The sequence below is a fragment of the Nesoenas mayeri genome, assembly GCF_963082525.1.
Source record: "Nesoenas mayeri genome assembly, chromosome: 4".
Taxonomy (NCBI): domain Eukaryota; kingdom Metazoa; phylum Chordata; class Aves; order Columbiformes; family Columbidae; genus Nesoenas; species Nesoenas mayeri.
Window position 1 is genome coordinate 6,816,549 of NC_137540.1, and position 23,846 is coordinate 6,840,394.

At 48.8% G+C, this 23,846-nt stretch overlaps 1 protein-coding gene across 2 annotated transcripts in view; it reads right to left on the reverse strand.

Moving 5' to 3' along the window:
- Positions 1–18,309, reverse strand: part of LEF1 (lymphoid enhancer binding factor 1) — a gene marked incomplete at both ends in the record, with an annotated part of 66,103 nt that extends 47,794 nt beyond the window's left edge. For both annotated transcript variants that reach the window (XM_080343726.1, XM_080343725.1), the window contains 3 exons: positions 15,548–15,681; positions 17,187–17,250; positions 18,100–18,309. In XM_080343726.1, coding sequence (XP_080199852.1) covers positions 15,548–15,681; positions 17,187–17,250; positions 18,100–18,309 — 408 coding nt within the window. The remainder of the gene's footprint in view (positions 1–15,547; positions 15,682–17,186; positions 17,251–18,099) is intronic.
- Between the last annotated feature and the right edge of the window lie 5,537 nt (positions 18,310–23,846).

Sequence of the window (23,846 nt, forward strand, 5' to 3'; positions counted from 1 at the left end):
TTGTTTTCCTAGGGTGGGGGTGCAGAGAGGACAGGCACACACCTCCGCTCTGCCCTTTGTTTCCATTCAACACACACCTCAAACAAACACAAAAAAAGCAAAATATTCTCTAAGTTCAGTTAAGACGCTTTCCATTTCAGATTGGGTTAAGCCCTGTACATCTAGTTTATCCTGATTCAAACCAGCACATTTTGGAGCTTGTGCTTATCATCCTTCAGGAAGGTCACAGAAATGATCACAACACACCGCATGCCTCCCATGCCCTCCTTCTCTGGGCAGGATTAATTATTTTGCAGTAATCTTTGCATCTGCTGCCCATTGACTTTTGCAAAACCACAGTGGTCCCATACCCAGCATTTTGAGTACCAAGCCCTGGACACATTTTTGCCTCCACAAAACATCAAATGTTTCCTTTGAGAGACTGACCATTGCTGCTGACAAGGCTTCACCTACAGCTGGGACTGGAGGAAACAAGAACTGGTAAAGGATGAAAGCAGCTCCGCACCACCCAGCTATAGCTGGGCAGCCTCCAGCTTCAGCTCAGCCCTTCGTGCAGCCACTCCTGATGAGGGGTATCATGCCATGCTGCTTTTCACTTCAAAGAACACAATCGTAAGGAGAGCTATTAAAGCAATTAAAAAAAATTATCTTTAAGATGCAATCTAGCCGGAGATGAATGGGAAAAATTATCAAGCTGCAGATTTTTATGTTTTGTTTTGTTTTGTTTTTTAAGGCAATAACTGGTTGAACATTTCTTCTGAGTAGAGTTACCTACAGTAACTTCTATCTTATCAAAATGAGAGACTAGAGGTATCATTTTTTCACATTGTGGGCCACATCTTCCATACCGTATCTCATATTAATAATAAACATCTATACTCACTAACCCTTTTCCTGTTCATTTCGTAATCCCATAAATACCTCTGTAGCAGCTCATGTAACTGTTTACACAGAAAAGCGTGACTTATGTTTTTCTCGAAGCAGTGAAGGCAGCAGTTCCGCAGCCTGAAGTGAGCAGAGCCAGCCCCAGGTTACCACGTGCCTGTCTGAAATTGCCTCCTCACATTCTTGGTGGAGATCAAGACGTAACATCAATACCCTCACCTCGATTTATATGCATCTGCATATCCAGAATCCTTTATTTTTCCGCTTCTGCTCTGTTGTCCCATCTATGATATCATGCCACACTTGGAGGGAAACAGGCTCTGAGACATCAGCTACTGGGCTGAAGTTGTGCATCAACTAGATTTTCCCAAATCCTTCAAATATTAGCTCATTCCCGTATTTTTGCACACAATATACGATCCATGCCTATTATTATTATTATTATGCTGACAGCCACCTTGAGCTCCTTCCAACGGGACTTGAATGTGTGCACTGGTCCCTGTTATAAACACCTTTAAAGATGCAACAGGAATGGAAGAACCTCAAAGCCAACAGACCTCTTTCAAGGAAAGCTTTTTTGGTTTGACTGTACTCCAAGATGTTGATCCTGAAGGGGGACACAGGGGCTTAGCTTGCGTATCGGAACTTCACAGTGCAATGCTCTCTTCTTTGCAGGTTAAGGCTTAAGCCACGTACTTGATTCAACCAAGACAATTAACTGGCACTGAAAATTTCATATATCAGCTGTCATAAAGGGTTAAAAAATACATTATTTTTAAAAATAAATATTTTAAAATTCCTTTTCAATTTCTATTTCTTGGGAGGCAGAGGAAGGGGAGAAATATCACCAGAAAAATAACGGTTTTACTTTTTTTTTTTGAGATGATGCATCTGTCACCAAATACTTAAAAAGAAATCTTGGTTCATGTTTGTAATAACAAGGGATTATCAGAGTCCTTAATTTCATGTTGAAGTCTGGAAGGAAGTTTTGTACCTCGAATGAAGTGCAGCCTAATCCCTGTGTGTGACTGCATTTAAGAGCAAGAGGGAGGTGTGCGGAGGGTGGGGAGAAAGAACTTTTATTGAAGACAACGCTTCAGGCAGCCCCGGAGCAGTGTGGATCCAGTTTGAAAAGAATTGGCAACCCTAAAACTTTTTGATAAGATAAAAATTCATTGATGTTGGCTCGCACTAGGCCCACTTCAACTCTGCACTTGTCCTCTGTGTTTCCTTGGCATATCTGTTCCTTTCCTCTATCTGCTTTAGCATAACTTTATTTTTCTCTTTTATCTTTAGCTAACTGCACCCAGGGACTGGAGGGATTGATTTTTTGTTTTGACTTATTGTTTGAAGATCTGTAACTCAAAGCAGCTTCTTGCGCCTCTGATGTCTAAGCCTGAGCAGTATAAAAGGTAAAGCTCATCCTGTGTACCGAACTGAGCGGGAATACCATTTTATAATCAGTCATCTGTGTTTTATTTTGCCTTTTTGGGAGGAAAACTATTTTAAGACTTTATAGGCAATAATACTTTAAATAAATATTCTCATGGCAGATACTACACATGCCAGTTCTCTTTTTAAAGACAGTCAGCTATTGCTCGCCACTCAGGGGGAGAAAAAACCTGAAGTTCCTAATTAAAGGAGGCCATTACACACCAGGAGATATTTTGAGCATCACGTCACACTACCGACAGCCTACTGCAGCCAAAATGTTACCATGCAAATCGGAAAACGCTCTCGCTCGGAGATGTGCTACCACGAGGCCAGCCTAAATCCCCGCTGCGAGGGGGAGGCAACAAATGCGAGACGGCTCGTTGATGCTGTTCCTAAGCAGCGGTCCCTCACCGCCGTGTTGATACCACCCCGTCCCGAGACGCAGAGGAGGATTTTTATTTGCTTCTGATGGACAAACTCGGGAGGTTTCTCCTTTTCCCAGGCAATTCTTCCCTCCCCACCCCCAAAAACGCCGCCGGGCTGTTTTAAACAAGCAGCTCTTCGGGACGCAGCACCCAGGTTTCTCACCGCACGTAGGCATTTCGGTATCATAGAAAGCCGATACCCACGGCACACACCCACTCTGTTTACCATCGCCCGGCTCCGCTATTCCCTGAAGTTGCCCAGCTTGCTGAAATATGGTTACATATGCAAACATTATCTCCCAATTGTAACCTCATTTTCTGCTCTGCTGGACAGCGTGACCAGCATTTGTCATCTTGCCGCCCCCGCCCGCCACATCATTCATGTGTCTATAATTGTCATCAAGATGTGGCATGTCAGCAGGACTCCCGCGTCCGCTGCTCCCCATCTCCACGCAGTCACTCAGGTAACAAACCCATAATCTCGCCCTGTTTTCATGATGGTTGAATTACACATAATTGTTTCTGCACAGTGATTGATTTCTGCCTGAATAGAGACCTCTGCCTTTTTTCAATGCGAGCGAGTGGCAGCCAAGTCTCTCCATCTAGGAGGAGGCAGCAGCCTTTGAAGAGATCAAAGCCAAGGCCGCGAGCAGTTGTGCGCCCTGGGAATATGGAAAGCCTTTATGCTCTCAACCCCATTTCCAACATCATGTTGGATTGCAGCTGCATTACATTCTGCCAGCATTCTTAATGCTTTTAGTATTGACTCTGACATCACCGATAGCTGTTTTAAAGTAACAAAAGCTGAAGGATGACTTATTTTCACAACTCCGTAATTGGAACATGCAAAGTTAGGGGAAGGGAGCATTTGTTTTTAATCTGAGATACAAAAGAAAGCACAGAAAATTATATAAGTTCCCTAAAATTAAAAGCACGTTTTTCATATGGAAAGAACAGAGGGGGCATTTTTATAGCCTAGACCACACAAAATGAACTGATTATGCACATGCTTTTTCAAGCCTAAGGGCTGAAGTAAAAATACGATTGGGCAAGCGAGTCAAATTGGGAAAAAATATCGCGACCCACGGTACGTTTAGTGACTTTTAGCACCTGATGCAAGGCGAAAAATAATGCAGGTGCCCAGGCTGTTGCCTTCCCTTTGCAGCTCCTTGTAGTAAACCAATAGTGCTTCACTAACCCTAAACCAGACACATGGCAAACGAACACTAAATCCCTATTAATTATCTAAAAAGATAAATAATGATCTAAAAGCATAAAATAGCACAAAGCTTCCACTAAGAGTCCCTCTCCTCCAGACAGACAACTCTTAGGCTGGCTTAAAATTACTCTTGCCACAATATTGTTTTGAGGGGGCACCCAATGCTCCCACGCTCCTCCTCTCCACTCATCTGGCTTCACTAGCGAAAACAAAAGTAAATCTCTATCAAGAATAAGGATAAGGAGGATGTAAAAAGCGCTAAACAGGGAGGGGGCAGCAGCTGAACCGCTCACTGGCCAGTCTGAGCACCACTGCTACTTTGACAGATATTTTTATTCATGCTAAAACCACTGATAGGAGCTTTTAAGAGCAGTAATTTTGAAATATGGTAGCTGCCACTACAGCGTGCAGAGCGGTGAGGAAGAATGTGCAAATAAAGAATAAGCTGTAAAGAATTAAACATTATAAGCTGTAAAGAATTAAACATTATGAGCACCCATGTATTAGCAATAAAAATAATTTCCTCTTAGCCGTATCGGTTTTCTTCTGCTGTTCTAACACTCCTTTTTTTCCCTGTAGTCATTAAAACCCTGACTCAAAGACAACAGGGAAGGGATCTGCCCTCCCTCCCTGTGGACACAGAGCTTATGTCCCTGTCATTTCAAGGCTGGGAAACTGTCTCGTTTCTACTTTGACTGTTCCTTAACACACACAAACCATACTGAGGCTGAAACTAGAGCCAAATGTAGCAAGCTCTTTACCAAGATGTAAAAGCTTATGTTTTTTTTAGTGGTATTAATACACTAGTCTTTTCTGTGCTAATCCAAGGTTTGGGGTTTCCCTCGCCTCTATGCTCCTGCCACCCCCAGCATATTTACTGCTTCCTTTACACAGCCTGCTTGCTTAAATCAGGACTAATTCTTTGTGGCTCTGGTGTTCACTTTGATAACCAGAGGGATGCTCATAAAGCAACACTGAGGACAGAGCGGCAAGATACAGAGAGCTGGAGCACTCGCTGTAAATAGAGGAATCTGCTGCCATGTCAGCAGGGCAGCTAATTCAACTTCTGCCTATCCCACAAGGAGTCTCAAGTATCTGGAAATGAATGTTAGCCTCCACAAACTGAGCAAGCAACATGTGTAGTATTGCAAAGGTCTCCAAAACACTCACCACTATGAAGAAACAGCAGCAGAGACATCACTTTTATAAGATGCTGCAACCCTGCCTTTTGGCGTCAAACCATTACTGTGATGAAAATGTCTGTTTTACCGTAATTACCGCTTATTTCCCCTTGCAGGGACTTTCATGTTCATTTGCAGAGGACTCACTTGCTACTTGATACTTTTGCCTGAAAGCTTGCTACTGGTTTTTTGTGCAGCTATTCACTGAACTTAAGAGACACCACCCAGCCCAACAGAGGCAGGTGAAGTCTGTCGGCCAGGTTTTCATCCTGCACTGCCCACCACATCTACCTGCACAGGCAGCTCTGTGCCCAAGCAGAGGCACAGCTTCTCATGCAAGATTTTTGGTGACCTCATTAGGGACAGCCAGGGGACGCGACAACAAACCTCACCAGCTCCTTCAACACTGATCCCTGTAAAGCAATGACCTGCATGACTGCAACAAACTGAGTTTTAGGTTGGGCTGTGCTGCCGGGGGATATTCGGTCGCCAGCTGTGGCCGTCATGTGTAAGCTGAAGCTACAGAGCTGTGAAGAAAAAAGAAAACACTACGGATGACCAGGGTAAGCCCAGGGAGGCGACGCCACCGGGGCACACTGCTCAAGAAACACAGAGCTGGGCTGCAGAGAGCACAGCCTGGGCATACATTAAAGAAGCAGGTATTTCAGGATGCTCAGAAAGAAATGGAAAGCCTCCAGCTTCAAAGCAGCCAGCACCCCCTTGCAAATGGCTCGTCCCACCAAAGGCTGCTGAGGCGCAGGGCATGGACATCACCAAGGCCACGGTGGGTGCCCTCTGCGGCTGGAAAAGGAAGACAGGTGTCATCGCTGCCGAGATGCCATCCCAAAAAGGCGGCTTTGAGAAGCAGCTGAGCAAGGGCCTCCCAGCTCCATGGTAAATGACAAATGCTGCACCACACCGGTGCCCTGGGGACCCGGCTGAGAAGCCCTGGTCACCAGTTCCCAGCGCATTGAGTGCAAGAGCCATGAATTAATGGTGGCTTTCCAGGAGAGGAAGTGCATCATTCTGGTTATCTCACTGCGTTTGCACTGAATTTCTGAGATAGGGACCGCGACAAGAGTGGTGGGGTGCAAATAACAACACTGAGGGCTGAGCCCATTACTCCCGTGGAGGGAGAGCAAACTGAAAACAGAGTGAGAAAATACATGTGCTGCTGCCATGGCAGGGAGGGAAAATGAGAAAAAGTCTGATTTTTGACAAAAAGTTTTTAAACTAATTTTCTTAAGCCCCTCTTTGCTTTTACTTAGAAACTTCAGCATGATTGTTTGGTCCTGAATTGAAAGGTTGGGTATGAAACACAGACACAGCCAGCACGGACACCAATATTCTTATCGGCACAGGCTTTAATCCTCTCATTCCCTCCCATCATGCACATCCCAGTTTTTACTTTCTCAGACTTTTGGTTTGTTCTCATGAAAAAACAAACAAACAAACAAACCTACAACCCAAATAATATATCTGTAAAGGTGAGCTGTATTCCAGGTGGGTTCCTGAAACAAACGCGGAAAACGTGTATTCTGTTCCCATCTCTGCCACCACCTTCCTCCAAGTCTCTGAATAAAGGTTGCTTTTTCAGGTCCTCATTTGCAGAAGCCTCTTCCCACCCTGTGCCTCTGCTTTTGGGAGCAGGGTGAGGGGAGGCAGAGGACACGACCCCCCTCAGCAGTGCCAGCGTGGGCGCCTGGGATACCTCCCGGGAATCTGCCGGCAGCCACCGACGCGCTGCAATTTCCACGAGTCACGTCCTCACGCTAGACTCGACGTCGGGTAATTATACACAGAATTTACCTATTTCATGCTTAATTGCACAGGAACAAACTTTTGCTCCACCCCCAAAACAGCTATAACCTACCAGCAGCACTCGCATTACTAAAGGCAGCTCTCCCAGTCCCGGCTTAACTCCCGAGGCTCAAATCTCAGCCGCTGTCTTAACCAGCCACCCCCTCCTGGGAGAACCCACAGAGCCCAGCAGAGGAGAGGGGATAAAGGTACTATGAAAAAGACCAAAGTCGGCCCATGGGTGGAATGCTGCCCCAAGATGAAAAATGTAACACCCATCCACAGGCTCTTCTGCTGCCTGAATCTGAAAAAAATGCTTTGTCCGGTAGACGTTGGCCAGAAAGATTAATTTAATGGAGAAGGGCATTTTTTTTGTGCAGCGAGCACAACTGTTTAACTAACTTAATGTATTTACTAGGAGTCCTGGAGCTAGAGCTGGAAGACAAGCTCCCCTCTGGAATCTCTTTCTCCTAAAAAGTCTGCCCGTGCCTCAAACACAAGGGTTTCTGAACCGGCCTTTATTAAACCACATTTCCCAACTGAGTATTTATTGTTCTTTCCCATTAACCTATAATATTCTCATTTACACACATATCCCTGGAAAGAAAAAGGAAGTAAAGGAAGGATTTAAAGTCACAAATACAGAGGGGGAGCCTTCTACACAAGTTGTTTTGGGAGAGCCCTTGAATTAAAAATGTTTCACGCAAAACAGCATTTTGACCAGCGCCTCTTAATATTTCCTTATTACAAAGTACGAAGTCATCTTTTACAGGTCACTCCAATAAGAAGCTTAATAGTTGCCAGTGTAAAAAGAACCCAAACCATTTTGCAATAGTGCTGTCAAACTGTCTCAGGAGTTGCCTCACAAATTGGCATTTTTTAACGCTTCTCCTATTCCAAGTTTTCCTTCTGAAGATTTACATCTAAAGCAGGATCTCTGCACTATTATCTTAGAAATATCCTCAAAATAATGGAGAGAGAACAAAAAAAAAGTCTCAACAAAACCAGAAAAATCCGCACACTTAAAAGCTAAGCTTTTTAAAGTTTTATTTCCTTTTTTCTTTCAATCCTGCACAGCTTCCTTCTCTCCCTATACCCAAGGTATTTAAGACATGAAATAATGCATGAGAGAGAAGGTTTTGAGTAACAAATTTTCCAAATCCAACGTGCTCGGTTCAAACTTACTTTTTAAGCTGAATTTCAGTTGTGTGCAGGAGGAAATTGGGCAGTAAAGGACAGACACAAATACAATGCAGCATGCTGGTGTTGGAGGGCAGCGAGACAAAAAGCTTTAGGGGTGTTCTCCAGGGTAAATATCATCAAATATCCTCAAAAGCTCCCCGAGTGCTGGTTTGGTAAGCTCACTTTTCCTCTCCATGCCGATCCCTGGAGGGGACCTGAGCATGCTGCCCTGGGTCCCTACACCTGATCCTCACCCACCTGCTCCCAAAAGCTCCTCAAGAGGCTGAACTTGCACATGTGTTTCTATTTGGAAGAGGAGGACCCGTACGTGAACCATCTTTACTCTTCGCAGGGATTAATTCACGTGCAGACGTTGAAGGGAGGAATCAGTCTCCCTCAGTTCGGAGGGGCCCGTCTACTTCCCTGCTTCACCTCGATTTTTCTGTAACAAGGGTTTCTTCAGTTTAAGAAACAGAAACGCCGCCAACCAGGCTGGAAGGAGCAGCACACGATGAAACAAGCTGCCACAAACCCTCAATGGAGGAAAGGGCGCGGATGTGAGAAGGAAGTCACTTTGTACAAACTGTATTTGGAAAGCTGCGAGGGGGAAAGACGCACTAAGGCGCTGCTTTGTGGGATGGCTGCCTGGCATGTAACACAGGTCAGAAGTGGGAATCCAGCTCACCATGGGGGTACATTATGCGAAACTGCAAGGAACACAGTACAGGATTGGGGATGGGGGGGATAGAGCGCAACCAAAAACACAGTTACCATTTGTAACTGCAGCTTCCTAAACCTGCTACAGCATCAGTCAAACTTCAGAAACTAGAGACCCTAAACAAATCACTGGATTGTGGCTTTTTAACAAAGTAAACACAATTGCACCGCTGGACATAGTTTATCTGCATTTTAGCACATCACCAGGGAAAAGACCTTCTCCCCAAGTACCGTCTGCATTTGACAAGTGTTGACACCTTTAATCGCCACCTCCATGTTTTGTACTTTTTTATTCTATACAAAGCTTGCCAATGCGAGATTTAGGGGGGATGAAGAAAGATCAAGGCAAGATGATATGCCAAAACTGCGGAGAGACAACAGACGTTCACAAAGATAAATCTCTGAGGCAGTTTTCAAATATAGAAGGAGGCAGAAAATTGAAGAATTAGAGTCTTGTAGCATAGCTAAGTGACCAGTTACTGGGACAGAGCGTTGGCTCTGAGCAGCCGGTGTCACTAGGACCCCAACCAGAAATACAGGGCCTATCTGAATAGCTTTATAGGGCTCACAACTTTCCACCTCTGAGGCAATAAAACTGCCCAACAAAAGCCCCATGTTCACCTCCTCTGTTTTTCTGGACGTATGTGACAAATCAGACCATTTCCAGACTGATTTTCTTTGGACAAGCCCTGCGCCCCCATCCAGAGCTCCGTTCAAAGCAGCCAAGGGGGGAGCTGAGCTGCCACCAGCTTCGTTTGAAGCTCCAGCACTCTCTCAAGGTACTTCGTGGCAAACACGTGCATGGAATCCCAGGCTCTGAAGGGACTTCTCCCCGGTGCACCAGGCTGGGTGAAGCAGCCCAGCCTGCTGGCTTGTGCGGTGCTGTTTAAAGTACAGGGCTACAGTGCTGAAAGGGCTTGGACAGACAGACGCCTTTGGGAATTAACTGCTCTCTGGCTTGCCTGGTAATTCCCAACCAAAGCGATTCTCTGTTTTACGTGTTACAGCTGGTGACAACAGTACACTTGCTTTTAAAGTTTAACTGCCCATTTTATAAATATTCAAGCAGAGCCTCGTAACTTTACGTTTGTAATTTGTGCTGACAAAGCTCATTCTATTGATTTTATGCCTCGATTTCACCTATACCCACAGACACTTAAAGAAAATAAACAAACGCCTAATCGACTTCTCAGCCCCATGAAAATGCTCTTCTACACCAGGGATTTGGTATCTCTGAAGATCACAGGTGAAGATATTCTAGGTCCTTCATCTCAAGCTGAAGCATCAGCGAGCAACACCAGTGCCAGAAGCCAGGGAAGGCAGGTACTCCTCAGGCAGTTCAGGCCACTTTTCTTCCCCTTTAGGAGAACAGGAAATCCCTGGTTGATTAGCACAGTTGGCACACACGTTACCTCCCTCTTGCACTTTCAGCTCAATCCCAAAGATTCAATGAATACGTTTTTATTTAAGTGCTCAATCACTTTCTTGCTGAGAGGACAGATTCCTTTGAAGTGGGAAACCCAAACTAAATAAACATATCCACAAGATCCAAGTCTCGAAATAGAAGCCATTGGGTTGCTAGATTAACTTATTCTGAATGCAATTTTCTTAAGTGAATCTAATGCTTACGAAGGGCCGGAGTGACAGAGACACTAATCCCCGGCTGCCTGAGCAGGAGCTGCATGCCACGCAGCTGCGTCCCGCAAGAAGGGACCAAACCCCACGGCCAGATGAGAACAGTCTTCACGCCAAACATGCCTTATGGCCAAAAGCAGCTTAGCCGTGACTGCCTGCTAGCCAAGACAGGGGCAGTTTGGGGTAAATGGGAGTCATTCGCGCACAACCGGAGCATCACAACGCATGGCTTCCCTGCAGCGGTGGGGAGGACACACGCCGAGGACAACCTGCCTCCACCAGGTCGAGGGCCCGCAGACTGCCCGGCTTCACAGCAGTGTTCCCCTCAGATGTGTCCGTCTGTGCAAGAGCAACGTGGGAGATCACAGCGGGCCACACAGCGCACAAACCCCAGGATGCAAAATGTTCAGCGTCCATATTAAAGGATGCTCTCACACGTGTGTCGTCATCTGAGAGACACGGTGTTTTACTACTAGCAAAAAAAGCACATGCTTTAGAGGAATTTCAGAAATATTACACCCGCAGTAAAAGGCTGTTGTATGGGTTATTTCCTTCCTGTATCAGAAGGAGTTTTGCCTAACTATAAACAGAAGTTAAGTACTTGGGAAGAGCAGCCCTGCAATACCCAGGCTTTTTGACGCCTGCAGCCATGCAGTGCTGCAAGTATCTAGAAAAAGCTGTTTCCTTTCTTGATGCCTGAACCTATGGAGCTTCACGCTTTCTTCTTGAGCCATATCCTCCCTGGCACTCACAGCCTGTAACAAGCTATTAACATTTTTTCTGCCTGGTATTAAGTTGGAGAAGAGGTGGCAGAGCACCAAAACAACAGGAATGACATCTTGCTTTTAAACTGCCTTAAAATGAAAGTGGCAGCTCCACCTTCTACAGTTTATATTGAATTAGTTCCTAGATATATAGGTAAAAACGCAGATTTAGGATGTGAGCATCCACACATATTGATACACAAATATATAATGGGTGGGGTTTTTGATTACACATTTCTTCAGGCACAAACCTGGGGTTGCAGGAGGAAGAAAGAGATGTGCAACAGGACCACAGCTGCCTATGGCCCTCGGAGCATCCCGCTCCGATGCCAACTCAGGAATTACTGCAAAGCTTTCTGATGGGTGAAACGGGAGCGGGAGCTGAGGCCCAACATCTGTGCCACAAATCCCGTTTCATTTTGGGCCTGGGAGCTTTCAGCCGGTCAAGGCTTCCAGAAAGTGCCTACGATTGCACAGTCAGCAGAAGCCGGCTCTCAGGAAGAGGTAACATTATGAAAAATCAGGTTCACGTCCTTCTGTAGTTGGATATGCTAGCTCTAACACTCCCATACATTCCCCTAGGGGTCCCAAAAATTCCCCACAAGCAAGTGAACCAGCCTGCTTTCAGAAAGACAGCAAGATGTAGCTAGGGAAATAAACCCCTCTTACTGAGGCTCTGTAGCCACTCGTTCTTGCTGTTTCTACCCTCATCCTTCCTCCTTGCTCTTTCTATCCCCATCCTTCCTCTTGTCCATATTATCTGCAAGATTTTTCCTGGAACATTAGCTCTTCAAGACAGGACCTATGTCCATACCCCATGCCAGGCAGAAGCACACAAGGAATATCCAAAACTTGGGCAAAGTAGGGAGGTTGTGCGTATAAACATTGTTCCTTGCATTCCAACACTTTCAGCAGAATTCCTCATCATTTGCAAATGGATATGCTATGTTTTGCAAGTCCCTGTAAGGTGTTTACAAATTGTACCCTCCAACCTATTTAACACCTCCAGCTGCTATAAAGAGACAGTTTAACCACAAAGAAATAAGCCCAGACCCCAAGAACAGATAAGAACAGAAAAAAGAGAGGTTGCAGATATCCTCTGTCTTCCCACAGAAGGTTTAATTCACTAGGAAAGAGAGAGGAACAAAGCCAAAATTATTTTATGGATGAATTCAAGATAGAGACATTTCTTCTTCAGTCACCTCTTTTGTCCTCACATTCCCAACACAAGGATAAGAAAGGTTTGCTACTTCAAAACTGCTCTTGTTAAGGAAAAGGTAAGAAAAAACCCACACGTGTTAGAAAACAACCGTCTGTCTCCATCTTCCATCTTCAGTACCGTCACGATGCTGAGAAACCACCAAAAGATATCTCGAGCAGACAGGATGCACGTTCACCAGGTGTCACTGCGGTTTTAGTACCACCGTGTGCCACTTCTCCTGCAGCCTCCCAAACAAACTGCTTCGCTTTTTCACTTACTCACCCATCTGATAAGAACACCTACTGCGGTGCCAGGGCTGTAGCTGAACTTGTAATTAACACTCTCCCGCTGTTACAAATCTGACTTGTAAAAGGCAAATCAGTTGCCGGTAATGTAAAAAAAACTAAAAATAATTAAAAAAAATAATAATAATAAAGAGTAGGAGTAGAGGAGACCACTCTAACAACAGCAGATTAGGAACATTTGAAATCCTTTTCATACACCCTCTCCCCTCTAAAAGCTGCACTGAAATTACACTATGGTTTTCTCCTTTTAAGGCTTATTAGACAAGTTGTTTCTGACTGCAGATTTGTATTTTTAATTTTACAGAGCAAAGATGTAAAGCATTTTTTCTTTCCTTTTCTTTCCTATATGTGTTGGTAAAGGTAACTTTTTTCCCATTCCAAGAAAGCTTTGCTCTCTCTGCACTGGCGTAGCAAGCTGAGGCCACCTCCATCAGAGATGGTCCTGGGTCTGGCTGCCTTTCCCCCGGGGCACATCCCCTGGGTCCTTCCAAGGGTTTGTGCCGGGAGGAAAAAAGATTCAGCGCCCCAGGGCGGCTTTTTAATCCTGCCTAACACCTCCAGGCAACAGATGCATTAACAAGAAGCGGCTTTGTCATGCAAATGGCAGGGCCAAGGTACACACCGTAGGGCTGCTCCCCGCACAAATGGTGAGGGACTGACACCCCAGGGGAGACCTCCACCTTCAAGCCTTGCTGATCTCGGCTGCTCCTTGCCTCCCAGCCCTGGCACAGCCCCCCGAAACCAGGAGCTACAGCAAAGCCGAGGGGCAGCGGTTGGGACCCCGCAAAGGTGAGCAGGCAGCAATGCAGGCGCCGGCGCACGGTCAGCCATGAGTCGAGCGAGCATGTCATCTCCTGGATGTGGCGTTTTGATCTCACACGCATTAAACCCCAGCTGTCAGCTAGGAGACTGACAAAGATTACAGTTCAATTAAACACAAAAAATTATTTAATAACTCAAGCGTGTAGCCTTGTGGTTAAACTGAAAGAACTCCAGGCTTATGTCAACATCGCGGCCCTGCAACAGCACTATTTTGCCGAAACAGCGGTGCTCCTCTAACATGCAAGAGCAACACTGAGCTACATTAGCCCCTCACATGTTCAGCAGGCAGCTTTACAATCGGAAAGCAGATGGATTTTCCCCCCTCCTCCCCTCCAATGTACCCGTGTAGGATGGTTCCTAAAGTACTCTGCAAGAAACTGGTATTTGGGGGTAACCATTTGAGATCAGCAAAGAGCAGCAGCCCCACGACACGCACACATGGAGAAAATCCTCAGTGAATAATTAAACTGGATTTTGTTGTTCCAACCAGCACTAGGGACTTTCTTAGCAAGGTAACATGGGCTAAAAAAAAGGCTGAAGTTTCCCTGTCCTCAAAAACCAGACAGGTTTGAGACTCGGTGACCTCTCGCGAAGCTGCATCCTTTTCCCCACAATTCACCCCAACTGAAGTTTTCTGTAGAGCAGTGTTTACAACAACAAATATCAACACACAGTGGTCATCATACCTCACCCTAAATGGCTGTAGGCCTCTGAACTGTAATTTATAAACAAACAAGGTCCTGTTTAAAAACAAAGCTGTGGAAAGCAATATATTGCAGGAATTTTGCATCTTTCAAACACAAACGGTGACATATAAAAGGGCAGATCTGTGTGTTTCCCAGTGCCAAACCGCCCTGTCATTCTGAATCCAAACATCCAGTTATCTAACGTGCTTTTCTACTGTCAAATTACCAACACAGATCAGGCTCCCCCTTTTTTGTTTTTGAAGTCAAAAGCCACAATCCTGAAGAAAAATAAGAACGTCAGAGAGTAAAATAATGCCAGTTGTTTGACAGAGACCGCCAAGTAAAAATCTAAGAGGCACTAAGACAGAAAACTGCTTTATCACAGGGAAATAACAGCGTCCAACTTCTTGTATCACAGCACACACAAGTGCAGTGGCATTTTTTCAGCAGGATGCCTACAAGCTAATTTGCTTCCCGCTCCACTCCAGTCCTACCCTTCCACAGCTCATTTTAACATTGCCCCTCCATCATTCTATACGTATACCAAAAGGTTTGCAAAAACATACGCGAATTGACTAATTAAAATTACATTAAAATCCATCAAACATGCATCTACGGCAATGGAAACAGAGGAATCGACCTGGAAGTATCAGTGCCCGCCACAACGTAGAAGAAAGCTGAAACTACTGTGTCACGGTTGATATTAATTCCTCACCAACCATTTCACAATTTGTGGCTGAAGATATGGAATATGTTTCAAAGCAATACTCCCAGATACTTAAAGCCTTCACACAGAGAACTGATGGCAGAAATAAATATCAATCAGTAAAGAGAAATGCCATATACGAAGGCAAAAAAAAAAAGAATCTAATCTTTTCATCTTACTGACAAGCAACTTCAGCAGTTCTGCTTCCAGCCCTTCATTTTCCTCAACAAATGAAGAGTTCAAGCCAGAAAATTCACATCTGTCCCAGTCACTACAAAGATGGCATTTGCATCATTCCATCATACATTATCCCACAGTCATAAACCAGGGCTCCCCCCAACAAAGCCCCCAGCCCTGTTCAAAGGATGTCAGACGCTGCAGACGTTAATCTCAGCTTTTCCACCGCGACTGCTACCAACACCTCTAAGAGCTCTCAAACTCCACTGGACGAAGGCTCAGAAAAGCAGAAGCGCAACCTTCACTGCAAGTGAAGCTACCCAAAAAACCCCGGCGTGAACATGCACTGCAGACCGAACAGCAGAAAACCCAGCTCGCCAAAACCAGTCTCTGGAAGAGATAACTCACTGTTCTGGGGATGGGTGGCGACAGAGATCCATTAGGCATGTACGGGTCGTTATTCATATTTGGCATCATGATATACCCAGAATAACCAGAGTATGATGGTCCCTTGCTGTATAAGCCACTGTCTGGATGCTTTCCTATGGAAGAGGAAACAATGATTACATTATTCCCCACATACACATTTCTTGTGAAGTAAAGCGCTTAAACAGGTACTGTGCATTCATAAAAATGTTCTGCTTGCAAACGTGTCCTTACTCATGGAAATTACCTCTGACAGAAAGTGATCCCCAGCAATTTGCAATAACATTTTTTTAAGAAGAGTTAATTCTTAAAGGACCAAGTACTCTCAGTGAGTAGTTTATGCTTAAAATATGGAATAGCCTCAGAGTAATCCTTTTATTTTGCTAGTCCCTGTTCACATCAAGGCAGGAACATCAGCAATGGCATCACATTTCTCAAGAGCATTTTTCCCCCATTTTATACATCCCTCTAGGATGTGTGGATTCAGAAGTATTGCCAGGACAGGTTCCCAACAGCATTGTTAGGAAAGCGAGAAACAGGGCAATGATAACTAAATATAATCATTTCCTTCTCTTGCTGAGCCACTGTGTACAGCAAACAATTAATTCTTGCCACACTCACTGGGAACAATTAGAGGGCAGGGGCTGACTTGGAAGGAGACCCTAACGATTTGGGGGGGGCTGCTGAACACACACAGCACTACAGTCAAGAGGGAAGCCAAGTGAGGGAGGCTATTTTGTAGGAAAATAAAGAATTTGGGTCCAGGTCCTGTAAAAAGGGGTGAATAGGTCTCCCATGTACATGACCGTTGACAATGATACTACTCAAAGGTGAGGTTTTAAGAGGATTCAAGGCTGAGAAGAAAACCATACGGAAGGGATCTCCTCCCCCTCACTGCCAAAATGCTGCGAGCATGGCCACTATTGCTTTTAGGCTGTTTAATGACCAGTTTGGAGAACGGTCACCACAGAGTCCCGGAAAACACCAGAACTGAACTGTGTCTGTCTTTACATGGAATCTATGATCTGGTTTAGTTCGTGATGATAATTTTAAACATAATCTCCCATCCTTGACAGCACAGATTCTTTGTGTGTGTGTCCAGCTTCCTAACTGATATTCAGCAAACTCTGTTATTTCCTCCGTCCTCCTTAATCAAAATTAACCAGCTGGTACACTAAAAAAAAAAAAATCAAGAGGTCTGTTCATGCTTAGATTTGGAAGCAGAGATTTAAGCAACAGACTTTGGCTATGGGGAAAAAAGCAATGAGTTTCTGAACATGCACAACTCGGCTGTGTTGTATGAGTGAAGAGATAGATGTCTTTTAGCTGATATCCTAAAAATAGTTATTTCTTCAGTGAAGATCCATTTGGCCTACTTATCAGTTTCTAAACAACTGAAATACCATTTGGTCACTCAAGATAAACGTGCTGCGCATTCATCTCCTTTTTAAATGCGTTTTGATAGAACCCTGGCATCCCCCTTCCCCAAAAGGTACTAAATTTATGTTTAAAAAAAACCAAACCAAAACAAAACAAACAAGCTCCAGCTTGAGGACCGTGTGGAGATTCACAGCGGGACTAAGCGGGACAATATTGCAAGACAGGACCATGCGTTTCTCACCTTCCTCAGGGTGCTCTCTGCCTTTATCATGGTAGGAATCCTGCGCTTGGGTCTGCCTGGAAACCTGACCGCAGGGAATCCAGCACCAGAAAAGAAGAAGAAAAAGAAGAAACATCATTGTATGGATGCTCATTTATTGATCACAGCACTACAGCTTCATGTAGAAATAAAGAAGTTAAGGCAAGAGATAAGCATCTTTCTTTTCCCTCTTAAGTCACTTGGAAGGCAACTGTACCAGAAACATTCGTTTAAATGATGACCTTATGAAAGCACTGGTAACTATGGGGCTTTGCAAAGCATTTCTAGCAGAAGTGTTCTACATTAAAGAAAGGGGCTTTTTTTCTGGAAAACATTTGGAGCTTCGGCAGCCAAAACAAAAATAATAATGAAAATCAGGTTGCATCATTACCAGATCTTTAGGGAAAGAGGGAAAAAAATAAAGAAAAATAGGCAGCTTCTCCACTGACCCTGAAGTTCTTTTAGCGCCGGGAATTTCTTCCCAGTTTTATGCAAATCCCTTAAAGACTTTACGGTTAATGCTCCAACCCAGCTGATTTTACCGACGAGATTCCATGGTTGCTTGAGGTCTAACACCGCCGCACCGTCGGGGGACTCGCGGGAACTTTCTGGTCCCGGGCCGAAGCGCGGAGGGGGCCGCCCCCCAAAGCCCGACCCTGAGAGCGGAGGGGCGCGGAGCCCGCGCGGCTCTGCCCGCTGCCCCTCTGCAAACAGTAATTGGTGTGGGATGATTTTCTTTTGGGGGGGGGGAAATTCGTTAAATAGGAGTTTCCCCGGTGCCCCGCCGAGGCTCCCTCCCTCGCTCCCTCCCTCCCGGCAGCGTCCGGCGCCCGTCGGCATCCCGCGCCCCCGCGGCCGCTCCGCGCTGCCCCGCGGAGCCCCCGCGGCCGCGCACCTCGTGCCCGTTGGCGCCGGGGGCGATCTCAGACTCGTTAACGAGGGAGGACTTGATGTCGGCCAGGTCGCCCTCCTCCTCGGGGTGGCTGATCTCGGCGAAGATCTTTTCCTTCTGGGGGTCCCCCTCGTCCTTGAAGGGGATCATCTCGTCGGTAGCGCAGAGCTCCGGGTCCCCCCCACCGCCCCCGGCCCCCGGCAGCTGCGGCATCCTCACGGCAGCGCGGCTTCTGCTGCGGCCGCCGGCCCGCCGCGGGAAGGGGAGCGGGAGCGGGAGGAGCAGCGGGGGGAGGAGGAGGAGGCAGAAGGAGGAGGAGGAGAGCGGAGGAGAAGGAGGAGAGAAGAAGGGGAAAAATCCCGTGAAGTCCTCGGGGTTGCTCTCGGCAGCTGGAGACCCCCTCCCGCCCGCCCCCTCGGGCTGAAGCACCCCCGCTCCCGCACGGCACCAGTACCCCGGCAAGCCTCGCCCCGCCGCACCGCACAGCCGGAATAAGTCGAAATACACCCGCTTGTGTCCCGCCCGCCCCCAAGGACGGCGCCGGGGCCCGCCCCTCAGAAGCCCCGTCCCCCCTTCAATCCACACCCCCGGGGCCTGGGCTCACCCTGGAGGTGAGGGCAGAGGACTCCGCCCGAGTTTTGCCTCCGAGTGAAGTTGCCGCCACCCGGACCGGCCCAAGTTAAAATGGCTGGGGAAGAGCGGGCAGAAGGAGGGGGAGCCCCGGGGGACGGGGACAGCGCTGCCCTCGGCGCGCACCCACCGCGCCTTTGTCCGCCGCTTCGGCCGCGGCTCCGGGCACGCCTGGGCTCGGCTCGGCGGCACCGCGGGGGGCGGGGGAAAGAGGAAAAAACAGCCCCGGGAGATGAGGGAGCGATAGAACGGGCGGGGAGGCGTCCCCCCGCTCCCCTCCGCGCCCGCGGGCAGGGAGAAAAGTTGCCTCCGCGGAGCCTCCGCTTCCCCGGCCGCCTCCGCGCTCAGCGCCCGGCGCGGGACCGCCTGCCACAGCCGGCGTGCGCGGCGCCCCACGGGGGGCGGCGGTGGGGCGCGGAGCGGCGGCGGCGCAACTTCAGCATCGCGCCCGCCCTCCCCTCCCGCTCTCCCTCCCTCCGCCGTCGGGGCGGGGCGGGGGCGGCGGAGATGAAAGGAGCCGCCGCGGTGACTGACACCGCGCCCGGGTCGGGGGGGCCGGACGGCGGGGGCGGAGGGAGAGGGCCGGGGCCGGTGGAGAAGGGGGGAGTGGGGTGCGGGGCTGCCCCCGGGCAAACTTTGTTCAGGTTGCGCCGAGCAGCCTGTGTGTATCTGTCTGTGTCTACATGTACATGGGTGTGCGGTCGTGTGCGTGCACCGCTGCTCCTCTTCCCCCCAGATAGGAGCCCGCTGAGGAGGGCAGAGGCACTCGCCGCATCTCCAAGCAGACAAACCTGCTTTTTCTGGGCTGCTTTGTGGAGACTTCCCCTTTTGGGGGGGCGGGGGGGTGGTGTTGCGGCCACATGGCGCTGCTCGGGAAAGGGGTACGGGGGGAATGTGCAAGGATTTGTCCGGACGCTGCCCGCGCCCGCTTCGGACGAAGGGCAGGATTTACACATCGCCATTAGATTCAGCGAGTGCCCGGCAGGAATGTGCAGTAGCCCCCGAGCGACAGGGAAAAAACCAGCTGGGGTGAGCTCTCCCCTGCTTCAGACCGGTAAATGGTGTCAGAGCAGCAACAGAAATTCACCTCTCGCCCCGTCCCATTCCTTCCGCAGCCGCTCTGCCCCGTTAGCTCCCGTGTGACACGGCATCTCCGCGGTGAAGGGTACACATAGATTAAAAAGATAAACAAAAATTAACAAAAGCAGGCGCTGCGTTTGGGAAACGTCAGGATCCGCAACTTCTTTTATTTTCTGACTGCGATGGGCGCACATTTTGCAGGAAACAACTTCTCACGATTTTGGCATCGGAAAAGTGTGCTTCGTGCTTTGCATATGCCCCGCGAGGTTGCTAAACCTTCAAGCGCCGGGAGACGGAGAAAGGGGAACATGTGGATGCTCAATCCGTTTTCAGCAGATGCTGGCGGCGGCTCGGCTGGCTGGGACCCGGGCGGGCTGAGCCCGGCTCACCGCACCGCTGCTCCCGTCCCTGCATCCTTGCCCACGAACCAGTAATTAAAATCCAGCTGAGAAATGAGACCCGCCAAACCCCGAGAAAAGGGAGCAGGTAGCGGGAAACGGGGGATGGACTTGTCAAGTCGAACAAGCGCGTAAAATATGTAATCGAGAAAGAAAGAAATTAGAAATGTAAACCCTGGGAATGGGCTTAATTGTGCAACGCTCGCCGGATGGAGGGAAAACCCCCTTTCTCCCGAAGGCGGCTGGAGAGAGGATATTGGGAAGCGGTTGTTTGGCACACGGCAACTCGGAGATGGTTTGTTCGCGGAGATGCCGCCTCATCCCTCCCGCCCCTCTTCCCTTCTCCGGCGCTGGGCGGGCACCGGACACCTGGGCCAGGGGAAGGTGCCCTGGTCCGCTTCTTTTCGGAAACTCCCCCTAAGGCGAGCGCCCGAGCGATGCAGAGCGCTCCCCGCGACGGGGCGGCCCGGCCCGGCAGCAGGCGGGGGTCCCCGCCGGAGGAGCCGGCAGCGCGGCCACCCCTCTGTTTCATTACCGGGTGCCTCTGGAAAAGCAGCCTCCCCCCGCCCCTCCGCCATCCCAGGGTCTCCCCCTTCATGTGAGCTGGAGTTTTTCCCAGATCAGTTTTTGGTGGAAAGATTTTGAAGGCAGAAAAGGGCCGGGGTGGGGGCGGCGGGGAGGGGTGGGGGGGGGCGGACGGAGGTGGAGACCGTAATGATTTATGACAAGAGGATAAACTCAGGAAACCTCAACTCCAACGCCAGATTTGACTGCAGACAACACAAAGCTGTCGCTTTACTCGCAGTTCGAGGGGCTGGGGAGGGAGGCACGGCCGTGGAGGGCAAGGCCCGGGGAAGGGAGGGTGACCCGCGGTACCCCTACCCGCGCCCGCCGGGAGCGCGCCCCGCCGCGCCCGCTGTTTGTCGCCACCGACCCCGCACTGGCTGCAGCGCGGTTTAGTACCTTAACAGCGTTTATTTTTGCGTTTTAGGTATTGGTTGGTTTGGGGTTTGTGTTGCGGGTTTTTTTTTGTAATTTTCATTTTAGCGGGGTTTTTTTGTTTGTTTTGTTTTTTGGTTTTGTGTTGGTTTGGGTTTTTTGGTGCCTTTTTTTTTTTTTTTTTTTCCATTTTGGACGTTTTTGCATTTTAGCTTTTTTTGGTCGCTTGAGCGGGTTTTGGCATTTTAGCCTTTTTTTTTTTCCAGCGTTGTGAGGGACTGCACTTCAGTACTCCCCGGTCAGCCCGGCTCGCCCGTCCTCGGGGAGGGAACAGAGACGGGAAACGTGCCGCCGCTCCCGGGGCGGACCGAGCATCAGCGCTCGGGGCAGCGGGGCGACCCTCGCAGAATTTCCGCGGGGGTGATCGGGGAGAACGGGGCTCCCAAGGAGGACGCCCCCCAGGGCGAAATAAGCGGGGCGGGGGAGGGAACACACTCGCGTGCAAAGCGCCGTCCGCCGCCGGCGCCCCCTATATAGGGGAGGGCGGGAGCGGGGCGGGGCGGCAGCGGCTTTGATGTCCCGCCGGCGGCCCCTTTCATCCCCCCTCCCCGTCCCCCTCGGGCCCTTTGTGTGACTAAATTTGGCAGGAGCATGGAGGCGCGCCAGGGCGCCCACGTGTGCGCCGAGCTCCCAGCTGAGCGAGCAAGGGTTTTCTTCCGGGTAAGGAGACAGCGGGGGAGATCAAAGAGTTTGGGGAGCTGGAGCCGAAATGTGCGGTGGAAATAAAATAGAAAATAATAGAAAAAAAATATAAAACCCCTCCGCCCTGGCCGCATGCCAGCCCGGAGGCATGGGCGAGAGCAGGGGAACGCTGCGCACATGGTGGGGAGGGACCGGCGGGAAGGAGCTGCTTTTCTCCGGGAGAGGAAAAGTAAATATTTTTGCAAGGGGGGTTGCAGTTATTTTTTGAGACGGAAAAGAAAAAAAAAATCAACAAACCCAAATCCCAACCCTTTTGTTTAAAACCACCGGGCTGTGGAGCCAAGCGGGCTGTGCTTGGAAGAGCCGCCCGACGGCACGTCCCTGCGCCCGGCCGGCCCGGGGCTGCGCGGTCCTGGGGGGAAAGCTCCTTTATATTGACCGACAAACGAGCAAAAAGGCCTCCCCACCACCCCACCGCCCGAGAGGCCAGTGCCAGTTTGGAGGGAGCCTTTCAAGGCAAACCCTCCACGGGTTTATCTCCCCCAGGGGGGAAAATGTCGAGGGTGGCCCCCCGAGAAGTGGGTGCGCTGTGGGGCAAGAGCCCTTTGTGGCTCCCCGATGGGACAGGAGTGCACCACGGCTTGTTTATGAGCTGCGAGGTGCATGGGTGGCAGAGCTGGAGCGCGGGAATGGAGCCCCAGGGGACCTCACCACCACCCTGCACACCCCAGGCCCACAGGGACAGCCACCCACCTCTGGGTTCCCGCTGCTCCCCCAGGACTCCAAAGCATGCAAAAGGATGTAGGATTCCAAAATCTCTCAAAGCAAGCTTCCACAGTGCCTCTTCGAGGCAATGTGACCAAATTATGCATGTTCCCCAGGTCTGTGTTTGCCACCCTATTTAGATAACATCCATGATTTATGTGCAAGTTGAATATATAGGCTGAATTCCCAAGTTCCTTCTGAAGCAAATAAATCCTCCTCTGTCAGGACGTGGGGCAAGTGGAGCGTAAGCAGGGATGTGACGATTAGCCCTGGGCTCTGCAGCGGTATCGCTTTGGTCTCCCGCTTGCTTGGCTGCTGTGCGGCACTGCCGAGGAGCCAGCCCCGGGCTGCTCAGGATGCACAAATGTATTTAGAAATACAGACCTGTTCCTCACCTCTAAAACAAGGATAATACTACTAAGCCTCTTTTTCACGGTGTGAATAAATGTGATGTTGTGTATAAGAGGCTCGTGTGCTCCTCTGATAAATGTCGTAGGAAAAGCTGTAAATAACAGATCAGGATGGTTCTGGGGCAAACCTCAAAGCACCATCACTCTTGTGTTTTACCAGGCAGACAGTCGCTTTGGCAGTGCAGTCCCTTTTCAGTGATTTTACTAACGCAGGGTCCAGATAGCTGGTGAGGCTTTGCATTTGGGTCCAGGTTTGGGTTGCAGATGCTGTGGCCTCCATCTCCATGACCCAACTCCATCTTCTTGTCGGTGTGGGTCACCTGCTGTGGTCTCCAGACACTGCTGGGGCTGTGGGGTCTTGGATGATGAAGCAATGATGCCAATCCTCGGCAGTTTTGGGGGAGCTTAGGCAGGAGTGATATGGGGAGGATTTCTCACCGCGTGTATCATCCTTGGTAGCTAAAACAGCTTCTTTCCCACAGTCCGTGTTTGAGCGAAATCAAGAGGATGCTACCGAACGGAGGGAAGAGCTTCATAACTGCTGCAGATTTGTGCGTGGAATGGAGGAAAAAACAAAAAGGGAATAATGTGTGCTGGTTTTGAAAACCAAGTTATTATGACTCTTTATGAAATGCGGACTCATTTTTTAAAATTATAACAAAGAGCATCCTGACTATGTTTCTAGCAGCTATATCAAAGAGTAACTGCACTTCTCATTTAAAGCTACTTTGAAAGAGATCACATGTAATAGGTATTAGGATATTAAGAGTGTATATATGCTTTTTGCTTTTTAATTTACACATCCAGCTTTCCAGTTCTGGGATGC